The sequence below is a fragment of the Gossypium hirsutum genome, chromosome A01, assembly GCF_007990345.1.
Source record: "Gossypium hirsutum isolate 1008001.06 chromosome A01, Gossypium_hirsutum_v2.1, whole genome shotgun sequence".
Classification (NCBI taxonomy): Eukaryota; Viridiplantae; Streptophyta; class Magnoliopsida; order Malvales; family Malvaceae; genus Gossypium; species Gossypium hirsutum.
The window spans coordinates 1-19,143 of record NC_053424.1 but is presented as its reverse complement, the minus strand read 5'-3'; the positions used below and the strand labels follow the sequence as shown (position 1 = coordinate 19,143).

The 19,143-nt window shown below is 35.0% G+C and overlaps 1 protein-coding gene across 23 annotated transcripts in view; it reads left to right on the top strand.

The window, feature by feature from the left end:
- The window catches only part of LOC107936969 (peroxisome biogenesis protein 5), a 40,572-nt gene extending 21,435 nt beyond the window's left edge, over window positions 1-19,137 (top strand). For 5 of the 23 annotated variants that reach the window (XM_041116637.1, XM_041116609.1, XM_041116596.1 and 2 more), the window contains 11 exons: window positions 2,398-3,615; window positions 3,737-4,392; window positions 7,174-7,348; window positions 8,181-8,249; window positions 8,365-8,513; window positions 8,811-8,882; window positions 9,271-9,433; window positions 10,000-10,139; window positions 10,482-10,586; window positions 11,780-12,034; window positions 12,118-12,535. Coding sequence is in view for 6 of the 23 variants with exons in the window: in XM_041116632.1 (XP_040972566.1) it covers window positions 13,042-13,209 (168 nt within the window). In the remaining 17 variants the exon portion in view is untranslated. Of the gene's footprint in view, window positions 1-1,151; window positions 1,273-1,347; window positions 2,152-2,397; window positions 3,616-3,736; window positions 4,393-7,173; window positions 8,250-8,364; window positions 8,514-8,810; window positions 8,883-9,270; window positions 9,434-9,999; window positions 10,140-10,481; window positions 10,587-11,779; window positions 12,035-12,117; window positions 12,536-13,041; window positions 13,234-13,314; window positions 13,540-14,477; window positions 14,970-15,034; window positions 15,103-15,743; window positions 16,706-17,289 lie in introns of those variants that run through there. The other 18 variants (XM_041116608.1, XM_041116607.1, XM_041116585.1 and 15 more) reach the window with 17 other exon arrangements.
- The last annotated feature ends 6 nt before the right edge of the window (window positions 19,138-19,143 follow it).

The window sequence follows — 19,143 nt, the reverse complement described above, 5'->3', positions numbered from 1 at the left end:
TTTTATTCAGGCCATGTTTGGTTCAATGTAATGGCTATGCCATTACAACCCTATTCCGTGGGCCCACCTTAAACTCATGTTTGGTTCAATGGAATGCCCTATTACGGGCTTATTCCATTACGGGCCTATGTAATGAAATGTCTGGTTTTGAGCTTAGGTTGTACCCCATGTTCTGGACTGATTTTGGGCCTTCATTTAGTTAGTCAGATGGGCCCTTTATTATTATTTTGTTCTCTTACTATGGGTTTTATTCTGTTTTGTGTATAAACTGTTTATTTAGTTATTTTAGTATCCAGTCCGATATTTTTCGAAAAATAAAATAAAATTCAAACCGTTTTCAAAATAAATGATATAAAAACTCTTTCTTCATTCATCTCTCTCACGTTCGGTTCTCCCTTTATTCTCTCCTCTTTTCTACTATTTTTCTTCTTTTTTCTCTTCCTCCTTTATTGTCCTTTCTAACAAAGCGCTGCCGCTTCCTCCACACACTTTCCAGCGTCTTATATCCGATCAGGCCAGCTTCCTTCCCATTATTCGAAATTTAAATCCTCAAATATATCTATCCAATCCATTGCCCCCCATTTCTTCGAAAATTCTCTCTCACTCTCGGTCTCTTTTCAACGTTTTCCTGTCATTCTTTTTTAGCTTTGGGTATCCACAGGCCAAAAACACACGCTAGAGTAGGAAGAGAGTTTTGTGAAAGAGAAACCCTAGGTTTTCTCTGGCGTTTCTGGTTTTTGTGATTTTTGAAATTCGCTGCTTCAACGGAGACTCATTTCAGGTATCAATCTCTTTTTTAGTTTCACCTCCATGCTTTTTTACTTGTATTTCAGTGGATTTTTCTTAGGGTTTTTGGTTTTCAGCTTTAGAAATACTGTTTCGTTCCGTCTTTCAGATCTATAGATGTCGGTCTTGTTCTTCATTTTTGTTTGTTTATCTTCTACTATATGTTCTTTCTTTTTGGATTGTTTGTTTCCCTCTGTTTAATATTATAGCTTTTGTGTTATTATCTATTTCTTTTAAATCTTTGCTTAGCAGAATACTAATTGCCAGGTCTGTTTCTGTGCTTGTGTAATATTGTATTTTAGCTATTTTTCTTGTGTCGTGTACAATATTACCAGGTCTGTTTAGTAACAATATTTTCTCTAAAGGTTTCTCTTTTTAGGACATCGGCCATTCATATTAACCCAAGGTATCTCTCTCTACAATCTCAAGTGAATTTTCTACACTCTCTCTCTATAATTTCTGCTGTCAGCAAGTGTTATCCCAGCAGTAAGTGTCAGCTAGTTTATTTTAAATGAAATAAAACACAGTTCATCCTTATCTACTCAACTACTATAAATTTAGGGAGACAAGATGCTTGGGAGTATGATTCGGTACTTTTCAACGAAAGCCAAGCCGAATATGAAGCCAATCGAGTTGAAAATGTCGCCAGAGCAAACACAGACCATAACCAGAGTCATCACTGACATATATTGAAAATTTACATATTAAGTATAAAATACATAAAACAAAGGCCAACAAATTTGTAGAGAAATAGAATTTTTTCTACATGTCAAGTCATAAATAGAGCGTGTAAAAGTGTAATTTTAAAAGCCTTAAATATACATATGAGATTTAAAAAATCTTCCGAGAAGAAGATTCTTTGCTGATTCTCAAATCCCCTTCCTTCCCCATTATTTCATTCCAGAGTTCCCCTTTTCTTTGCTGATTCTCTATCTCTCTCGCTCTCTTTTCAAATTTTTGCTTTCATTCTTTTTTACCTTCGTGTTACCAGAGGCCAAACAAACATCCCCCATTTGTTTCTCGATTCTCTCTCTTCAACTTTTTACTCTATTTTTTAGTTTTGGGTTACGAGAGGCCAAAAAAAAAAAAAACACATACACGCTACAGTAGGGAAACAGTTTTCGTGAGAGAGATAAACCTAAATTTTCTCAGTCGTTTATGTTTTTATGTGATTTTCGAAATCTCCTTTTTCATCTTTTTACTCTATTTTTTAGTTTTGGGTTACGAGAGGCCAAAAAAAAAAAACACATACACGCTACAGTAGGGAAACAGTTTTCGTGAGAGAGATAAACCTAAATTTTCTCAGTCGTTTATGTTTTTATGTGATTTTCGAAATCTCCTTTTTCATCGTAGACTGATTTTCAAGTATGAATCTTAACTTTGTCTTTTGCCTTTTCATTTCTGTTTTATGGTTAAACGGGTGTGTTCCTTACATCTGTAAGTGTTCTTGTTTTTCTTAATGTCGGTTCAAAGCTGTTTGAAGAATCTCATGTCTTCTAGGATAGCACCTTATCAGAAAAAAAATGGCTTTGGATTTTGTGTAATTCATATTTTAAGAAGCTTTTGGAAAATCTTGTTTTTCTTTTTGTGTAATGGCTGCTGAATGTGCAGATATGAGCATTGCTGGGAAGGAGTCTTTGAGGGGCATGCGGTTTAAATATGCTATGGAAGCTGATGAAGATCCACAACCATCGGTAAAAGAGAAACCATCAACTACTGACGAGGAATATGAAAAGCTAGGGGACACTTGCACTTTTGGAGTATATCACAGGCAGCGATTTGATGTCATTTGGTCACCAGTATGAGCATCTTCCTCAGTTGTTACTAGCCTTTCTAGTGAAGAGACAGCTGAAGGAACCAATATTAGCATTATTGAGAAGGAATATTGGATTCAGAAGCAATTTTCAGCTTTTGTTTGGGCCAGTGGAGATCAACAGTCATGGAGAAAAGGGAAACCATTGACCACTGAAGTTGCAGTTTTGAAAGATCATGTCCCTAGTTTCGATGTCACTCGTGAACCTGAGGTTATAGATTTATTAACCCCATCTCCCTGCTATAGAGTCAGGCCATGCACCAAGAAAAGAAGAATTTCCAAGTTTTCTCCCGAGATCATAGATCTCACTTGAGCTTTGTCTGAGCATAGAATGTTGGGCATGAATTAACAGGAGGATTAAGCGGGCCACAAGAGTAATTGTTTTATCCCTTAAATCAACTGTAAGGTCTGGGTAGGGAATTTTATTCATTTCTACTATGATAATGACCCGTTCTGCTTTAATGCTAATTGATCAGATTAGAAGTAATTGTTTTCATCCAATACTACAATCCTGCCTAGCTGATGATGAGGAAATTACTTCATTTTATATTGTCTTACCTCCGATCAGACCAGCTTCCTTCCCATCATTCGAAATTTAAATCCTCAAATATATCTATTCAATTCATAGCTCCCTCATTTCTTCACCAATTCTCTCTCACTCTAGCTTTCTTTTCAATTATTTCCTGTCATTCTTTTTTAGCTTTGGGTAACAACAGGCCAAAAAAAACATGCTACAGTAGGAAGAGAGTTTTCGTGAGAGAGAAGCCCTAAGTTTTCTCTGGCGTTTCTAGTTTCTGTGATTTTTTAAATCCGCTGCTTCATCTGAGACGTAAATGAACACATAATGTTTTTCTTGGTAAAACCTTTGTTTCTATTGTAGAAATCTCCTGTTTCCCAATTTCTCAATGATCTCTCTCCTATAATGCCATCCAGAGCGAGAGCATCACTGTGTAAGAAAAGGCTTTCTGAGTCCAGTTTTACATTGATTTCTTCATTGTTTAACTTACCACATTTAGGTATAGACCTTCGACCAGTAAGCTTAAGCTTCCTTCAAAGGTTTTTTTTTTCACTTAGGATATTTTTGGAAGTCTAACCAATCACTTTGCTCATAACTAAAGATTGTTTTGTTTATGTTAGAGATGAAATTGGTGGGTCAAGTTCAAATGGTCGCAACCAAGATGATTCTCTGATCAAACATGGTGAATTCTGGGATCAACATGATGAACTACATGGTGCTTGTTTCAATGCCTCGGAAGTGACCACAGGAAAAACTAATGATAACACGAATGATGGCATGGTTGAGATTTCCAATGATGAAAGGTTGGATAAGATGTTGGAATTTTTATCTAAGAACATCTGGGAACATGTTGAATCTGATGAATTTATGGAACATGTGCGTCAAGGTTTGGATTCTCAGCCCTCTTCCCTTGGTGGAAATCAGGCCACGTTAATTCAGCTCCCATCTCATATTCTACCATTAAACCATGATCCCTTGATCTCACCAGCTGGGAGAGTCGGTGATCATGTTGATAGCGACCACCATGACGTTGTGCACCAGAAAATATGGAGGATTCTCCGAAAGTGTCATGTTTTCACCAGCTCATAATCCCTTATGAACATTTTGCTGACAGGGTCGACCAACTATCCAAATCCCAAGATAGCTGAAAAGGGGAGAGGCAAGTTTCACATTGCTTTCTTAGCTGTGGGATTTATTGAATTCAGGAATAAACATTCCCAGATGAGACTGAAGCCTGGAAACACTGCAACTGTAGAAGATCCAGATGTTTGAAACTGTAAGTTCACATGCGAGACAGAACATTTCACTTAAGTAATATATTACTCAGACTTGGTTTAAGCATATACCCGAGATGGTATGTTTCATTTTCTTTTAAGTTTTCTTCATGTATTTAGAAGATCTTTGGAACATCATACTCCAAATGCTCAGAGGGTGCTCAAAAAAAGTGACTTCGGTCAATGACTTCGGTTTTTATTGCATGAATTTGATTCTTTGAACAATCTTCTTGTGCTGTTTTGGGTTTAATTCAAAATTTCCCGAATCATTAATGGTTGATGTGGAAATTTGATTAGGACAATGTGAAAAAGTTATGCTGTAATTTTCTAATTGTCAAGATATAGGTATGCTTGGCCTAGATGTTTTATAAAAAACTGTTGTTCAAGTAGATCACTTTAGTGCTGTAAAAGATAAAATAAAAAATATTTAAAAAAAACCTAAACTTTATTAAATTGAGGGTTTTGTTGATACAATATAAGAATGTGGCAAGAAGGTTGGAGGCAGTTCACTCGATGGGCCGAGAGTTGTAAGTGGTAGTAGATAGGTTGGTCCATTCTTGTTATGAGGTTTGAGGCGAGTATTTAAGGGGAACACTTATAAGCCATGTTTTATAAAAAACCAGTATCCCAATTGTTAAGTCAACCATCAGTAAATCGGCACATATGAATGCTCATTATATTTATCCCTCCAAAGCTTGAGGAATGTCAGTAATTATTTATAACATTCATAAGTTATACAATGCTTATCCTTTAGCTAGGTATGCATGGAAGTGAGCTTGTCATATATGGCGAGTACCTTTCAACCTAACTGTGCGGTTATTGATTTATATTTATATTACATATACACAAATTTATATTTATCACTGCCCTGCTTCAGACCTAACTGTGCGGTTTACACAAATTTATATTAAATATAATTTTACATAAATTTTTCACCCGATGCAAAAAGGCCACAAACTAGGGTTAGTGGTTATATTTATAGATGAATGATGAAATAAAGAAGAGCCCATTGTTTGTTTTGAGTTCTCACTTAACCCGTTTGCCTCTGGCATCTTCCCTTATGGCTTGGAAAGAAGCTGCCCTTGCTGCTGCTCCCTCTGATTCTACTACCATGTCAGCCCAGGCCTATGTTTCTCCTCCTCCTCCTATTCATCAATTTCTTATTTTTGAAAAAAGAATTCTTTTTTTTTTTTTAGAATAATTCTCGACAGTAAATGTTCCTTCCCTTTTCACTTCGATGTGAATTACCGGGACAAGGAAATTGCAGCTACCGTGGTGTTTGAAAATGATAAGGTGCTGATCTTTTTCCTTTTTACTTCTGATTTTAAATTCTTCGGATTCAGTCACTGCCTATTTGTACGCTGGAAAGTTCTTTTAGAAATCAGGCCTTTTTTTTTCCCTTCTTGAACTATGGCTTGATTCTTGCAACAGGTGATGCTCATTTTATATATATTTTTTGTATTTGTTTCTTAAAACAAATTTCCCTCGACCAAATTCTGGTCGTGACCTGGAACTTGGTCTGGCTTTTAACAATTCAAAAGGTACTACTTTTGACCTTTTCCGTTTTTATCTTAAAATGGATAGAAATGCAAACACCCCCTGCCCTAATAAGTTGGAGAAGATACGTCGTCCTTGTGCATTTTGACAAGTAGCCCATTATTGGCCTAAAGTAATGCATGGAGACTTGTGGGGTAGCACATTCTAAGTTAGAATGAGAGAGTAGAGGTTCTTTTGTTTGTCTTAATAGCTGTCTATATAAAGGGCTGTGTTTTTTATTTTTGTTTAATTTATTTTCACTAGCTGTCTTGCTAAGGGTAATAGATGAGAATTTGTTGGAATTTTGAGGGATGCTGATTGTATTTAAGAGGATGGATTCTAAGAAATGAACGTGGAAGTGGCCTCATGCCTTGAAATTATTAGGTTCATTAATTGGTCAGTCAGCTGGTCAAATGTTTTCAGGGAAATGAGATAGCAGATGTATTAGGTAAGGTTGGCATTTGAAGGGAAGTATTTTCATGGCTTGGTGGTGATGTTTGTTCTGTTTTATTGCGTTCTCTGTGCGATCATTGGTATTTCCATGTCCTGGCGCTGTCTGTTCTTACTTGGTGTTCGAGTTTTGGTTGACTTGTGCTACTGACGTTTTCATTCTACATATTGGTTCTGAAATGTCTTTGTCCTTTGTTTGCTTTTGTGAGTGTTGTCAGTTATTAGTGAAAGTTGTCTTAACAAAAAAAGAAGATACCAGGGTTTTTCATGTTCAAGTAAGAGTTAGAAAGAATGCAACTGGCTTCATAATTGTTAATGAAAGAATTTATGACTTCCAAGAGAACTTAAGTGGACCATGTTTAAAATTTAAGATAATTTTGATGATGAAAACTGCTGAAGGCCACTCATTGATAGATTAGGGTTTAAGTAGCTTTCAGGAATGCTAGCTGAAACTTTGGAAGATCAATTCCAAATTGAACAAATGAAAATGTTGTTGGCATTAGCAAAATCAGGAATATGTCCACAGATGTGCAACTAAAATTAGAGACCTAATGTTTAAAGCTTGATTAGGTGAGCTGAATCAGGTAGAGATATTGTATGTAACAAAACTTGATTAGTTGGTTTGGATTAGGTAAAGATATTGTATGTAACTGTATTGAAGCTGTCGAGGGTGTGCGGATTAGCAGCTAGTGGATTGTTTGGTATGATGTTTTGAAGTTGATGTATGTGATGTTTGCTGTTTATTGCTGCCTTAATGAAGAATTCCTCCTCCTGAGATTTTATGATGTGTATTGCAGGTACATTTTTTACCTTATGTTGTCTCAAAAGGTTCTGGGAAACATTCTAAGAGGAGAAAACACCGTTCCATGGCCTGAACAAGCATTCATGATGACATTCAAGCATTCGGGCATCCCTGTTTACTCATCCAACTCGTTCCACAAATTCACAATGTTCCATAGCAAAGTGAATGTGGTACAAATACATTGATTTATAGTTGACATTTTAAATAAATTTTAAAGCTCTTGTAATACTAAATTAGCTTTATCATATCTCGTATTCTCAAAACCAAATACATTGATCATGTCATCATCTCAAAGACTCCACAATTTTAGTTGAAATGTTCAATGTGTAGTTATATATAGTATAGATTAAATAATATAGTATATAAATGCACATTTAAGTAATAATTAAAAATATTTTCTTTTACAAAGTAAATTATTTTATTATGATGATATTTTATATGTAAAATAAAAAAAAAACAAATAATAAGATTCTTAAAAGAAAGACAAAAATTTGAAGCTCGAAAATGGAGCTCGAAAGACAAATATTCCCACTTAAATATGTTACAGGATATTTTTTATTTATTACAGGATATTTAAAAGATTTTATCTCCTAACTATTTTTAAATATATTACTCTTATCTTGTTTTACAGTGTAATAATAGGAATATAATCCACAATTGAAGGAAATATATCAATAATGATAATATTTTCTAAATTTTATGTACAACATAATCCACAATTGAGGAATATTATTTGTTTTGGGGAGTAAATTTTGGTACAGAAATTGCATATTAGTCCAACATCATCTGTGTATTCAATTGAATGTGTTTTCCGTCTTTCAAGGATATTACTTATTGATTCCTCAATGAAGATATCTTTCAATCGCTGCATTAGAGATGGAGATTTGATTATTGCATATTAGAGGCATGATACTATGAAAGCTGTTAAAGTGTGCGAGAATTTGGTTCTTCAAAATCGTTTCCATGAAATTTAATATAAATAGTTGTTTTAATTTGATTTAGGGCAGTGCTGATGAATTGAATAGAGGATATTTTGATGATATGTCTGAGCGCAAACAACACGGTGGCAAGGTATTAACTGATTTGTTTTTTTTTATATACATATAGGCTATAACATTTGAAAATCTGTTCAAATTAGTTGAATTGCAACTGATTTCTGAGTAAAATGAATGTCCCGGAATTGCAGCAAGGAAGTTTCCTGCCGTGGATGTTATATATTCTGATGGTAGAAAATCAAAGCTGCCAATTGTTTTTGATGCAACTGGCGTTGATGCTAGCAAGTTGGCTGTCCCTGAAGCATCTTTAGTCTGTCTATCATTTAGGGCAAACTCTCAGGTATGGTTTCCTTTTTGTATGTTTGTTTTGGATTAAATTTATGTATTTCTTAATGATGTTATAAATCTTCCATTTTTATCATGATAATAGAATGTTGAATAGATAGTGCATTGCTTTAAAATTGTGATAAGAGGCATATCAGCTACACCATGGCAATGGAGGGGTTAGCACTAAATTGCACTCATGAAAACAACAAAAACATGAGAAACAAAAGATGTTTTTGGTTGCTAACTTTTCTTTTCTCTTGTTTCTGGTTATTGTTGTTGATGATGCATTTTAACTCCTTTTCCTTGTCAGGCTATGGTCGATTCTTGGAGCAAGCCTTTTTATGACGCCTTTAGTGAGTCCAAGAGCCTGCAGCTAAATGAGGTTCTATATTTTTGCTATTTAACTTTTCATTCCTTTTTGGCATGTGTGGTGAATCAACTATTCTCAGTTTTCTGTTGCTAGGAAGAAGTTATAGTTACATGCATCTGTAGTCAATAATAATAACAAACAAATAAAACAGCGAACAAGAATAGAAGATAACCATGCTGGTATGACTTATGTGTTATGACCGTCCTAGTTGAGCTTATAGCTCATCAGATCAGCCTGTAATTAATAATGCAGTTGTCCTTTTATTTACTATATTTGCATGGAAATTCTTGGCAGCTGATTTTATGTTCTATATAAGTTATTTGTTAAAGTACTCATGTTTGGAAATTATTATGTGTTGCTAAATGATAATATATTTGTTGTTATCATGTATCTTTTATAGACTCTTGGCTCTTATGCTTGAATCCCATTAAACGACTGCTTCTTCGATTTATGAGGAAATCTAGTGGTGGAGCGAAGGATGCTCTTCAGAGGCGTATTGTTTATTCATTTGGTGATCATTATTACTTCCGAAAGGAACTTAAGATACTGAACCTTCTAACTGGGTAATCAAAAGTTTCTTATATCCTAATCAATAACATAACTAATATTCATACAGTTCTGTTTTGTTAGTCTGAGAAGATGCTTTTTCACTTGTTTGAAGTTATATTTTCCTGCTTGACAAATTTGGTATAATAAGATGGCAGGGCTTTGGTTTGGCAAAGTAAGAAGAGTTGTCATCGCTTTTTTTATTGCACGAAAGTTCTTGTGGAGGAAAAATAGGTAGCCTGGCATTTTTAGGTACCCTATGATCTTAATGGGTTAATCTCCATTTTTGCATTCAAGGGATACTAGTGTCAAATGAAAATAATGATGTGCTTTGTTGGAAACATGGTCCTGTTTGCTATTTTCTTTTAGATTTCTGCAACCAAGCAAAGCCTTAGGTTTTCCATTTTGGGAGAGCGAGTGAAAAGTAAAGAAGTATCCTTATGCTAGTGTCAGTTTTATTTCAACTTTACTTTCTTATGTTCTAGTTTTGTGTCGGACTTAAGTTATGTGCAATTTTCTATTTTTGCAAGTACTATTACTCTGCAAGAACTAGTGAGCCGACAACTGCTGTTCTAATATGTAGGAAAACACAGCTTGACATGCAAGGTTGTCGTCAATGGTTTAAGAGCAGGATGGAAGACAGAGGAGCCAAACCTTGTGACTTTTCTCAAACAGCTCCACCTCACAAACCCTGTGATTCAGTTTCAAACGCTACTTTTCCTGGTAAATAATATGGTGATATTTTGATGCTTTTCATTCTTTGAGGTGCTAAAAGTATCTCCATTAATGGTTCTATCTTTTGGATTTAAGGAACTCACCATATATGTTTGCATATTTATGCCACTTATCACTATCATGATTAGGCATCTAGATATTACTGTCACAGTCTTTACAAAATGCTATCCTTCATTTTTTATCTTATTTTAGCTCAATTAATTGTTGGTTAGCGAGTGCATTCTTTTTTATTTAGTTTTGCTACTAGAATAATCATGACTTTTGCAATTTGCTTTTGCTTGATTTCCTTTTTAATTATTAAAATTTTTAAAATTTTCTCACCTTGTGTAGGTTCTCTCCGTAATCCTCAGACTGTATCTTTCTTGAAATTGTTAGATCTTCCTTATGTTCTTGATAATGCATCGGACTCCAGGGATGCTTCATTGCCTCAATAGGGTAAAGAGTTTTCTATTTACCTTGTCCCACTCAGTTTTGATGATGTTACAACGTTCGGCATGTGATAGGCCAGTTTAGGATTATTCTAGTTCAGGAAAAGACCTCTTCAGGAGTTTTGGAGAAATCACGTCGAATAACCAAGTTTTGAAGCTTTCAATTAATAATCTGTTAAACTAATGAATTGTTTTGGGTTTACCTAATTATTTTAAATATATAATACAGAACACTCAGATAAATATAATATATCATAAAGCTGATTTTGTCTTTGCCTTTCTACATTTATTTTCAGCGAGTTTTTGTCAGCTCTATCTTTTTATTTCTTGCTCAGCAGAATATTATTGGGGCTGGGGGTTAATGGGCTTAGCTTGAATTCGGTACAGATTTTTTTTTAATCGTCCTTTTATATTGGATTTTTCTTCTTATTCCAACCATGAATATCCCTGTCATATCCCGGCTTGGTATAAGCTACTCTGGGGATATCCCCTTCATATTTCGTCCTGGATCAGAGTTTTCACTGCTCGGATCAGTTGTTTTATTGTCCTGTTTAGATTTTTTATGCTTCTGGATCGGACTACCTGTCACTTTTATTCCAGGCAGGGATATCCCATTTCAGAGATACCCTGGTTTGGGGATATTTCAGCTTGGTTATATCCCATTCGAAGGATATCCCTACGTTGGTTTAGGGTTTTTTTTTTGAAGAAAAATATTGGGTTATTATTAAACTGCAAAAACACATAAAACTATCAAGACTTAAGCAAAACAAAAGTATGGAAAAATAGGCCTAATTTTATCTGGATCTAAGCACATCATGATAGTAATATTTTGGTTCTGTGATACTTCATTGTCTCTAATTGTCTCAGTTTACTGATCTTTATTAGTTTCATTAGTGTTATGAAATTTTGGTTTCAAAGATTGTTATGAAATATGATTTTAGAAACTGCTTAGGTTGAGCTTGAATTCTAGTTAGATTTAAGAAGTCTGTTCAGCTAGATGTATTCTTTGAAATACGACATTCTGTTGCTGTCATGCTTCGTAGTCTCGAAATTATCTCAGTTTTATGGAACCTTGCGTAGGACTTATTTATGATGCATATTTTATCCCATTATATGGTTTTTGTTTGTGTAACTGATAATTGAAAGATTCAAGGATGGTTGTTTATTTTTCTTTGATTCTTCTGTGTTGGTTCGCAAAAGAAGGAATGTTTTATGACTTCGAGAGGACTGGAATAAGCACTTTAGTCACTATGGGAGTCCGAGATATTCAGGATGAGGGATTTCCCGATCAGTTTTCTGGGTTGGCTGACTCCGTATTTCTGGACCTACCACAACCTTGGCTAGCCATTCCTTCAGGTTGAAACATGTTGAAACAAGATGGAACTCTGTGTTCCTTCTCACCGTGCATGGAGCAAGTGCAACGTTCATGTGAAACTCTGAGATCTGACTTTATAGGTAACAAATTAGAAACAAGTTATCCTATCTTGTTCAAGCAGTTTTTCTTTTAAAGCATCATGAGCTTTGCTTGTAATATGCAGAGATATATGGACCTTTGAAATACTGCTCCGCATGTATGAAATCTGTGAATGGAAAATGGATCACTCGAAGGTCAATGATGGGAATTCCATTGCATGCTCTCCACACAAGAGGAGGCCGCCTTCAAGTGAAGCAAGTGTGGGGGACAATGCAAGTTCTCCGAGAATCATGGCTTGGCCATCTGCTGAAACTCGAGGGCATACTGGATATTTGACATTCGCAAGGAAGTGTTCCTTGAAAAAAGTATAACTTTGCAATCAATTCAAACACTTAGTTTTCGTCCTACTATTATGATTGATTCTTAGCTATGACACATTCCTGAGTATTCTGTATTATTACATCTTCAGTTGATTTAGCAAATAAAGTGTGAATGACTAATGATTCTGTATTATTACATCTTCAGTTGAACTTTTAAATCAACTAAACCTGTAAATCTTATATGAGATTATCTGTATTTGTTATTTTTAAAATATGCTACTCACCCTTTTGGTGGTTGTTAGTATTTCTATGGGCCAAACCAATGGGTCATGGAGTTTGCTACTAAATTGAGCAGTGAGAGGTTATTGATTATAATAAGTTAGAAGATAAACTGTCACTGTTGATTCTTGTAATTGTATATCTCTGTTTGGTATTAAACCAGCTAAAAACATTGTAATTTGTATAAATGTTCTTATTATACAGAATCTGCTACTCTGGTTGGTGGTTCTTTGGTTTTTTTCAACCTGATCAATGGGCTGAGGAGTTTACTACTGTATGAGAGCAACTAGGGTCTTTTGATTTGTTTATTCAGGATACAAAGTGCGACTAATGATTCTGCGTGTTATGTATTATTTTGAGACTCTTAAACCGTGCGAAGCTCTTATTCTTATTTGAAATATTCTAATTTTCTTCATTTCATTAAATGTTCTTGACTTGATGGTTAATAGGTTTTCCGTGGACCTGACCATTGGGCCAATGAATTTGGTGCTGAAAGATTGCAACAAGAGTCTGTCGATGATCAATGGGTCAATGAATTCTCAAAGTTGCATGTTGATGACGGGCAGAAGAATTTGGTCGTCAAGTTGGTGAGGGGGCTTTGGGATAAGCTTGTCTGATAACTGGGCAAATTCATATGATGAGTAAGTCTGGTAGCCTTGAAGAAGTTCACTTTATAACCTCTTTTAATTCTACATGAATGTTTCGGTTGTGAAAACTTGTAGGTTCCTCAGCGGTCGGACGCTTCCAGGGGTGTCTATGTATTTTCTGATATGAATCCATATGTTGGTCATCAAAATCCTTTAAAAGAAGGTCAAGAGCTATTCAGGAAAGGACTTTTGAGTGAAGCAGTGCTTGCCCTAGAGGCTGAAGTTATGAAAAATCCTGAGAAAGCTGAAGGTTGGAGATTGCTAGGAATAACCCATGCTGAAAATGATGATGACCAGCAGGTAATCCACTTTGCCCTAGTTTGTCAGAGTTGGATAGTTCATGTGTATTCTTACACCAAAAGACATTGTTTTTGTGTTCTTTAATACTACAAGAATTTCTATTAAGAGATGTGACTGCTTGTCTAGTTCAGCCATCTGTTCAGCATCTTTGATTATGATTCTTTGCCTGGCAAGGTTGACCATTTACCTTTCTATTCTACCTAAATCTAAATCATTTTTAATCTTGTCTAATGCCCTGTGAATACCATCATATCTTAGGAAACAGAACAACCTATTGATTAAGCAAGCAAGAAAACCTTTTGAACACAAAGGATCTATTATCTTGTACCGCTACATTTTGTTTTTTATTTGCTGGCTTGATATAGCCATGGTGGTGTACCATGCAATGTTCATTTCTTGTATATGAACACTTCTACTGGAAAGGGATGGAAGGAGCTATTTTTCGTTTAAACATTGAAGTTTGCAATATGATTGGTATTACGTTTATCTTAGTGGCCTGAGGCTTCAGTCAGAGTAGCAGATCTAAGGCCGCAGTCTTTGCCTGGCTGCTAATGTTCTGCATCTAACCTATTATTGTTTGTTGTCACATGAACTAGTAGTGCATTACATTTCACTTATCATCCGCTTCTATTTATTCTTGAACCATGTCAAAACCTTTTTGGCCTAATTGAAATTAATTTGAATGGATAAGGTTCCATCTTAAACTATGTCTATATCAAGCCTATGAAGTGTAATGTTTCACATTTATTGCAAATTGTTTTGGATGATTAATGTGTCTGCTTGTCATTATCTTGAGACTTACATGGATGATGCTAGACCTTTTTATACTTCTGTTATTCTTGATTAATGCATCTGCAGTTTTATGTGGTTTTTACTGGGGTCCATATATTTGACTTTGTAGAAAAAATGTAGTTCACTGATTAGATATCTCTGTACAGGCTATTGCAGCAATGATGCGTGCTCAGAAGGCCGATCCTACCAATCTGGAAATACTTCTTGCTCTTGGTGTGAGTCATACAAATGGTTCGTGAATGCTTATCCCTTTAATCAAGGTGAGATTAAAATTTTGGAGTGTCAAACAAATAATACTGTTTGAAAAGTTCAGAATTGGAACAGACTGCTGCTATAAAGTATCTGTATGGATGGTTACGTCATCACCCAAAGTATGGTACTCTTGCGCCGCCGGAGCTTGTTAATTCTTTGTATTATGCTGATGTAAGTACACTAGGGTATAATTCTTTGTTTTTTTGGTTGGTTTTTGTCTTTTGGAACAATGCCTTGATATTGCAATCTTGGTTTGAGTGTAAGCCGCTTCCTCTAATGCTACTGTGGGATAGTTTGCTTATGTTGTGAATGCTGTGATTACAAGAGTGTATTTTTGCATATGATTTCCATGACTGCAATGATTATATGTTGGACTTAGAGTTTTACATACGGTGACAGGATATAATTTTCCTTAAGATTCCTAACATTACATTTTGGAAATGTTGGCAAGGGTGCTGCAACTACCTGAAGCATTTGAGGTGCAAGATGTAAAAAAAGCACTTTTTTGAGTAAATTAAGGTGAATATGTAAATTTCTGCTTCTTGAATCAAGGGGGCTTTTTCGCTTCTATACAAAAAAGTGTGGCTAGGACTTGGCTTGTGCTTAATCTATTGAAAGGATAGCATAAAGAAATGCAAAACATGTGATAACCCAACATGTCAATCTTCTGTGTGCCAAACTCTTATGGGTTGCATCATCTTTTCCTCTATTTCTCTTCTTTCTTATCTTTCGATTGTAAAGTGATGCATTGGTGTGTTATACAGCTCTCTTATAGGGTTGAATTATTTACTTGCTCCATCTTTGTAACCTTAGTCTGCTAAAAAGATTCTCCAAATAACATGTTGCACCTAGTTGGACCTTAGAAAACAGACTAGCTCTTCTATTAAGCTCCATGTAATTAGTTATTTGATTTTTGAAGCTATTTGTTAATTTAGATGATTTGATTATGCACTTCCTCAATTTACATATACCCTTGATCATCTCTTTCAAAATGCATTTTTTAATGCATTCAGATCTTGCATATGCAGTTTGATTTGTTTAGCCTCTGTTACTGAGATTGTCCATTTAAAATTATTTGATGATAAACTTCCCTTTACCTGTGGTGGCCATATTTTCAGCACTATTGAATTTAGTCTTTTGGTCTATGTCTGGATCTTTAGGCACTAGATTTGAAGCCAAACTATGTGCGTGCTTGGGCAAACATGGGTATCAGTTACGCCAACCAGGTTTGTTATATCTTGCACTGTTCTCTCATTGTCTTGACATTCATGAAAAGGGAACTAAATTTCTCTACCCCTCTAAATATTTTATTTTACAATCAAGATCCATTGTCATTAGCTTCTTTCTCTCTCTCGAAAATGGAAAAGAAAAGGTTTGAATTCATGAATCAGCGGTAGCTTCTTCCGAATGAGTGAGTCAAGGTAGTGCTAGTGTTTCTTTTAAGGTATAAATTTTGATTCTTTAAAAAAATCTTGTTTTTTCTAATTTATATCAAACTTGACATTAGTCCTTGTTCTTTTTAAATAATTCCTGATTCACCTGTGAGTTGGCAAATTCTGTTCATCCTGCATTTTCCCGGATGTCAAACAGGAGACTTAAATGTTTTAATATCTTAAAGGGGGAATCAAAATAAAATACTAAGTGACCGTTAAAATTTATTAAATATCTCTTTAATCCATGCACATTTATTATCCGTTTCTTTCTCTCTCTGTCTCTTGGTCTCCCTCTTTTGTTTTCTTTTTCTTCCTCATTTATTCTGTTTTCATAACAAATCCTCAAATATATCTCTTCAATCCAAATCTCCTCCCATTTCTTTATCGGTTCTCTCTCTCGGTCACTTTTCAATTTCTTTCCTCTCATTATTTTAGCTTTGGGTAACAAAAGGCCAAAAAAAAAGCACACACCCTGCACCGTTATTTGTGGTTTTTGAAATCCAGTGCTTCATCGGGGACTGATTTTGAGGTATGAATCTTGAAATTTGTCTTTGTCTGTCTTTGCCTTTTGATTTCTATTTGGTTTCAGATCAATGTTTTTTTTTTACTTCTATTTCAGTGGGTTCATTTCTCTGCCGTTTCTTTGTTGCGATTTTTGTAACCCCTGCTTCATTCGAGACTGATTTCAGGTATGAATCTTTGCTTCAACATTTGTCTTTTTGCTTTTTGCTTTTTTCATCTCTGGTTCGGAGTGTGGTGTGTTTAGCTGTGTGCGTTTGGGGTGTTGTTGGTTCAGGTTTGCAGTCTTTGGTCTGACCAAAGTAAAGTCTCTTCTTTCCTCTCCCTTTTATCTCACTTAAGATAATGCTTTAAACTTTTTCGGCTGGCTTTCATTCTAATATGACTGTCCACATAGCCTACTGGTCTCGTGTATAACAAAACTGCTTTCTAGTCTGATGTCCTGCATAAGAAAAATCTCTGATTGGCTGGATTTTAAGTACTGTGAAACCAGTATCCCAATTGCTAAGTCAACCATCAGGAAATAGGCACACATGAATGCCTTTAATTAAATAATTCCCTGGGAAACTCTGCAATAATTAGTTTAAACGATCGGTCTGAGGTCTGTGCTTGTAAATCCTTGAATGAGATAGATCTGTCCTTGGAATATGTAGTACTCTTCCTGTCCAGAAATGACTGTCTTTAATTTGTATCTTTCTTGCCCTGTAGCAGCAAGAAGTACACATTCATGGATTCCTTTCTATCTCTTTTGCAGGTGCAAAATCTATAATAAATAGAAGTTGAAACCACTTATGGTATTGGAATTTTTGAAACCATTGGCTCATTCCGTCTGGTTCATCTCCACTTTCTTTTTAGAAAAATGGATGTTTTCTTTCGGTCTCTGGTCTCTGTCTTTCCATTCTTCAATGGCTATTTTATTGTTAATCCTGCCGTCGCTCTTTACATTCCTGTTTTAGTTTCAGATATATTCTTCTTTTTACTTCTGTTTTCAGAGTGTCTTTGTCACGGTTTTGGTTTTCACCTTTAGAGAATCATTGTTTCGTTCCTTATTAGAAACTATAGATGTTAGCGGTTAGACATCACTGTTTTGTTCCGTGTTACAAATCTATTGATCTTGTTCTGTTTATTCTTTTTGTTTGTTTCCTGTGTACTTTTGTCAGAGATTTTGATTTTCAGCTTTAGAGAAAGTCTATTTCTTTCAGTATTTGAAACTATGGATCACGTTCCTTATTCCTTTATTCTCTCCTGTTTTTCCCTTATTTCTAACGTTCCTTTCTCCTTTATCAACTACTGTGTTTTCCCTTGTTTTCAAATATTTTCCTTCTCTCCTGTTCTCTTTCTCCCAGCCTCCTTTCTTGTCCTTTCTTTCTTCATACACACAATCATGGTACACTAGGTACAGGCTTTTCGTGAGAGAAATCCCAAGTTTTGTTTGGCGTTTCTGTTATTTGTGATTTTTGAAATCCCCTAATTCATCGGATATTGATTTCAGGGATGAATATGTATTTGTCTCTTTCCTTTTCATCTCTGTTTTTAGTTTCAAATCTATGCTTTTTTCTACTAATATTTTCAGTGGACTTTTGCCAGGGTTTTCGGTTATGGAATGATGGGAGGCAGTCTGACCCTATTTGCAAATGCACTGTAAGTTGCTTCGATTGTGAAAGTCTTAATCTTTGGGTTCTCTTTTTGCATGCTTGTTTGTGATCCATTCTTTTGCTCGGGCCACAGCTTTGGTTCTGTTTTTATTTTTTAGTATTTTGGGTAGGGTTTTTTGGGATGGGTTTGCGTTGTTTTTATGTCCGGTTTTCTTACGATAGTATTTAATTTTAAAAAGATTGGTAAAATATTTTTGATCATAACTGTTTAATTTTGAAACAACTGTTTTAAAATTAAATAAATTTAAAAAACTTTAATGTAATTTAAATTTTTTAGGTTTTTTAATAATTTTTTTGTATTATGCATGTCACATAATTAAGAATGATTTGAATATTTTATTATCTATTAGTTTTGTTTGCAAAACATTCACTTTGGAAAATGTAAAAAAGTCTATTAAATTGGTCCCGTAGGTTTTATTTGTCAGGGATTTTGGTTTTTAGTAAATATAAATCCTTCTTCTTTGCCTTTTTACATCTATTTTCTGTGGGTTTTTGTCACTTACCTAAACTTGTTTTATGTTTTTTTTTATTTTTGAGTTCTGTGTTTCCCTCTGTTGTATTTTTGTTGTTTCGTGTCACGGTTCTTACATTATATTTTGTGCTTATTAGCTGAATATTGTTGGGCTGGGGTTATTGGGACTTTCGTTTCAGTGTTAAATTCTGTGTACCGCTTCTGTTTTGGATTAATTGGTTATTGGACTTAGAATAGTAGGCCTATTTTTGGCGTTTTGTAGTGGGCTTTTGTGTCGGCGTTCGTTTTTGATTTTGTGATTTTTTCATCAACGTGTTCTGCCTAACTTTGGTCTGGTATTGGTCTTGTGGGATAGGTTCCCTGTTCTCGTATGTGTGTGATAGTGAGTTTGTTTGTAAATTTATGTTTTATTATCTATTAAATATATAGAACGCTAATGGACCATCGATTGAATAATTAGATTAAAAATCCACCGCTTAGA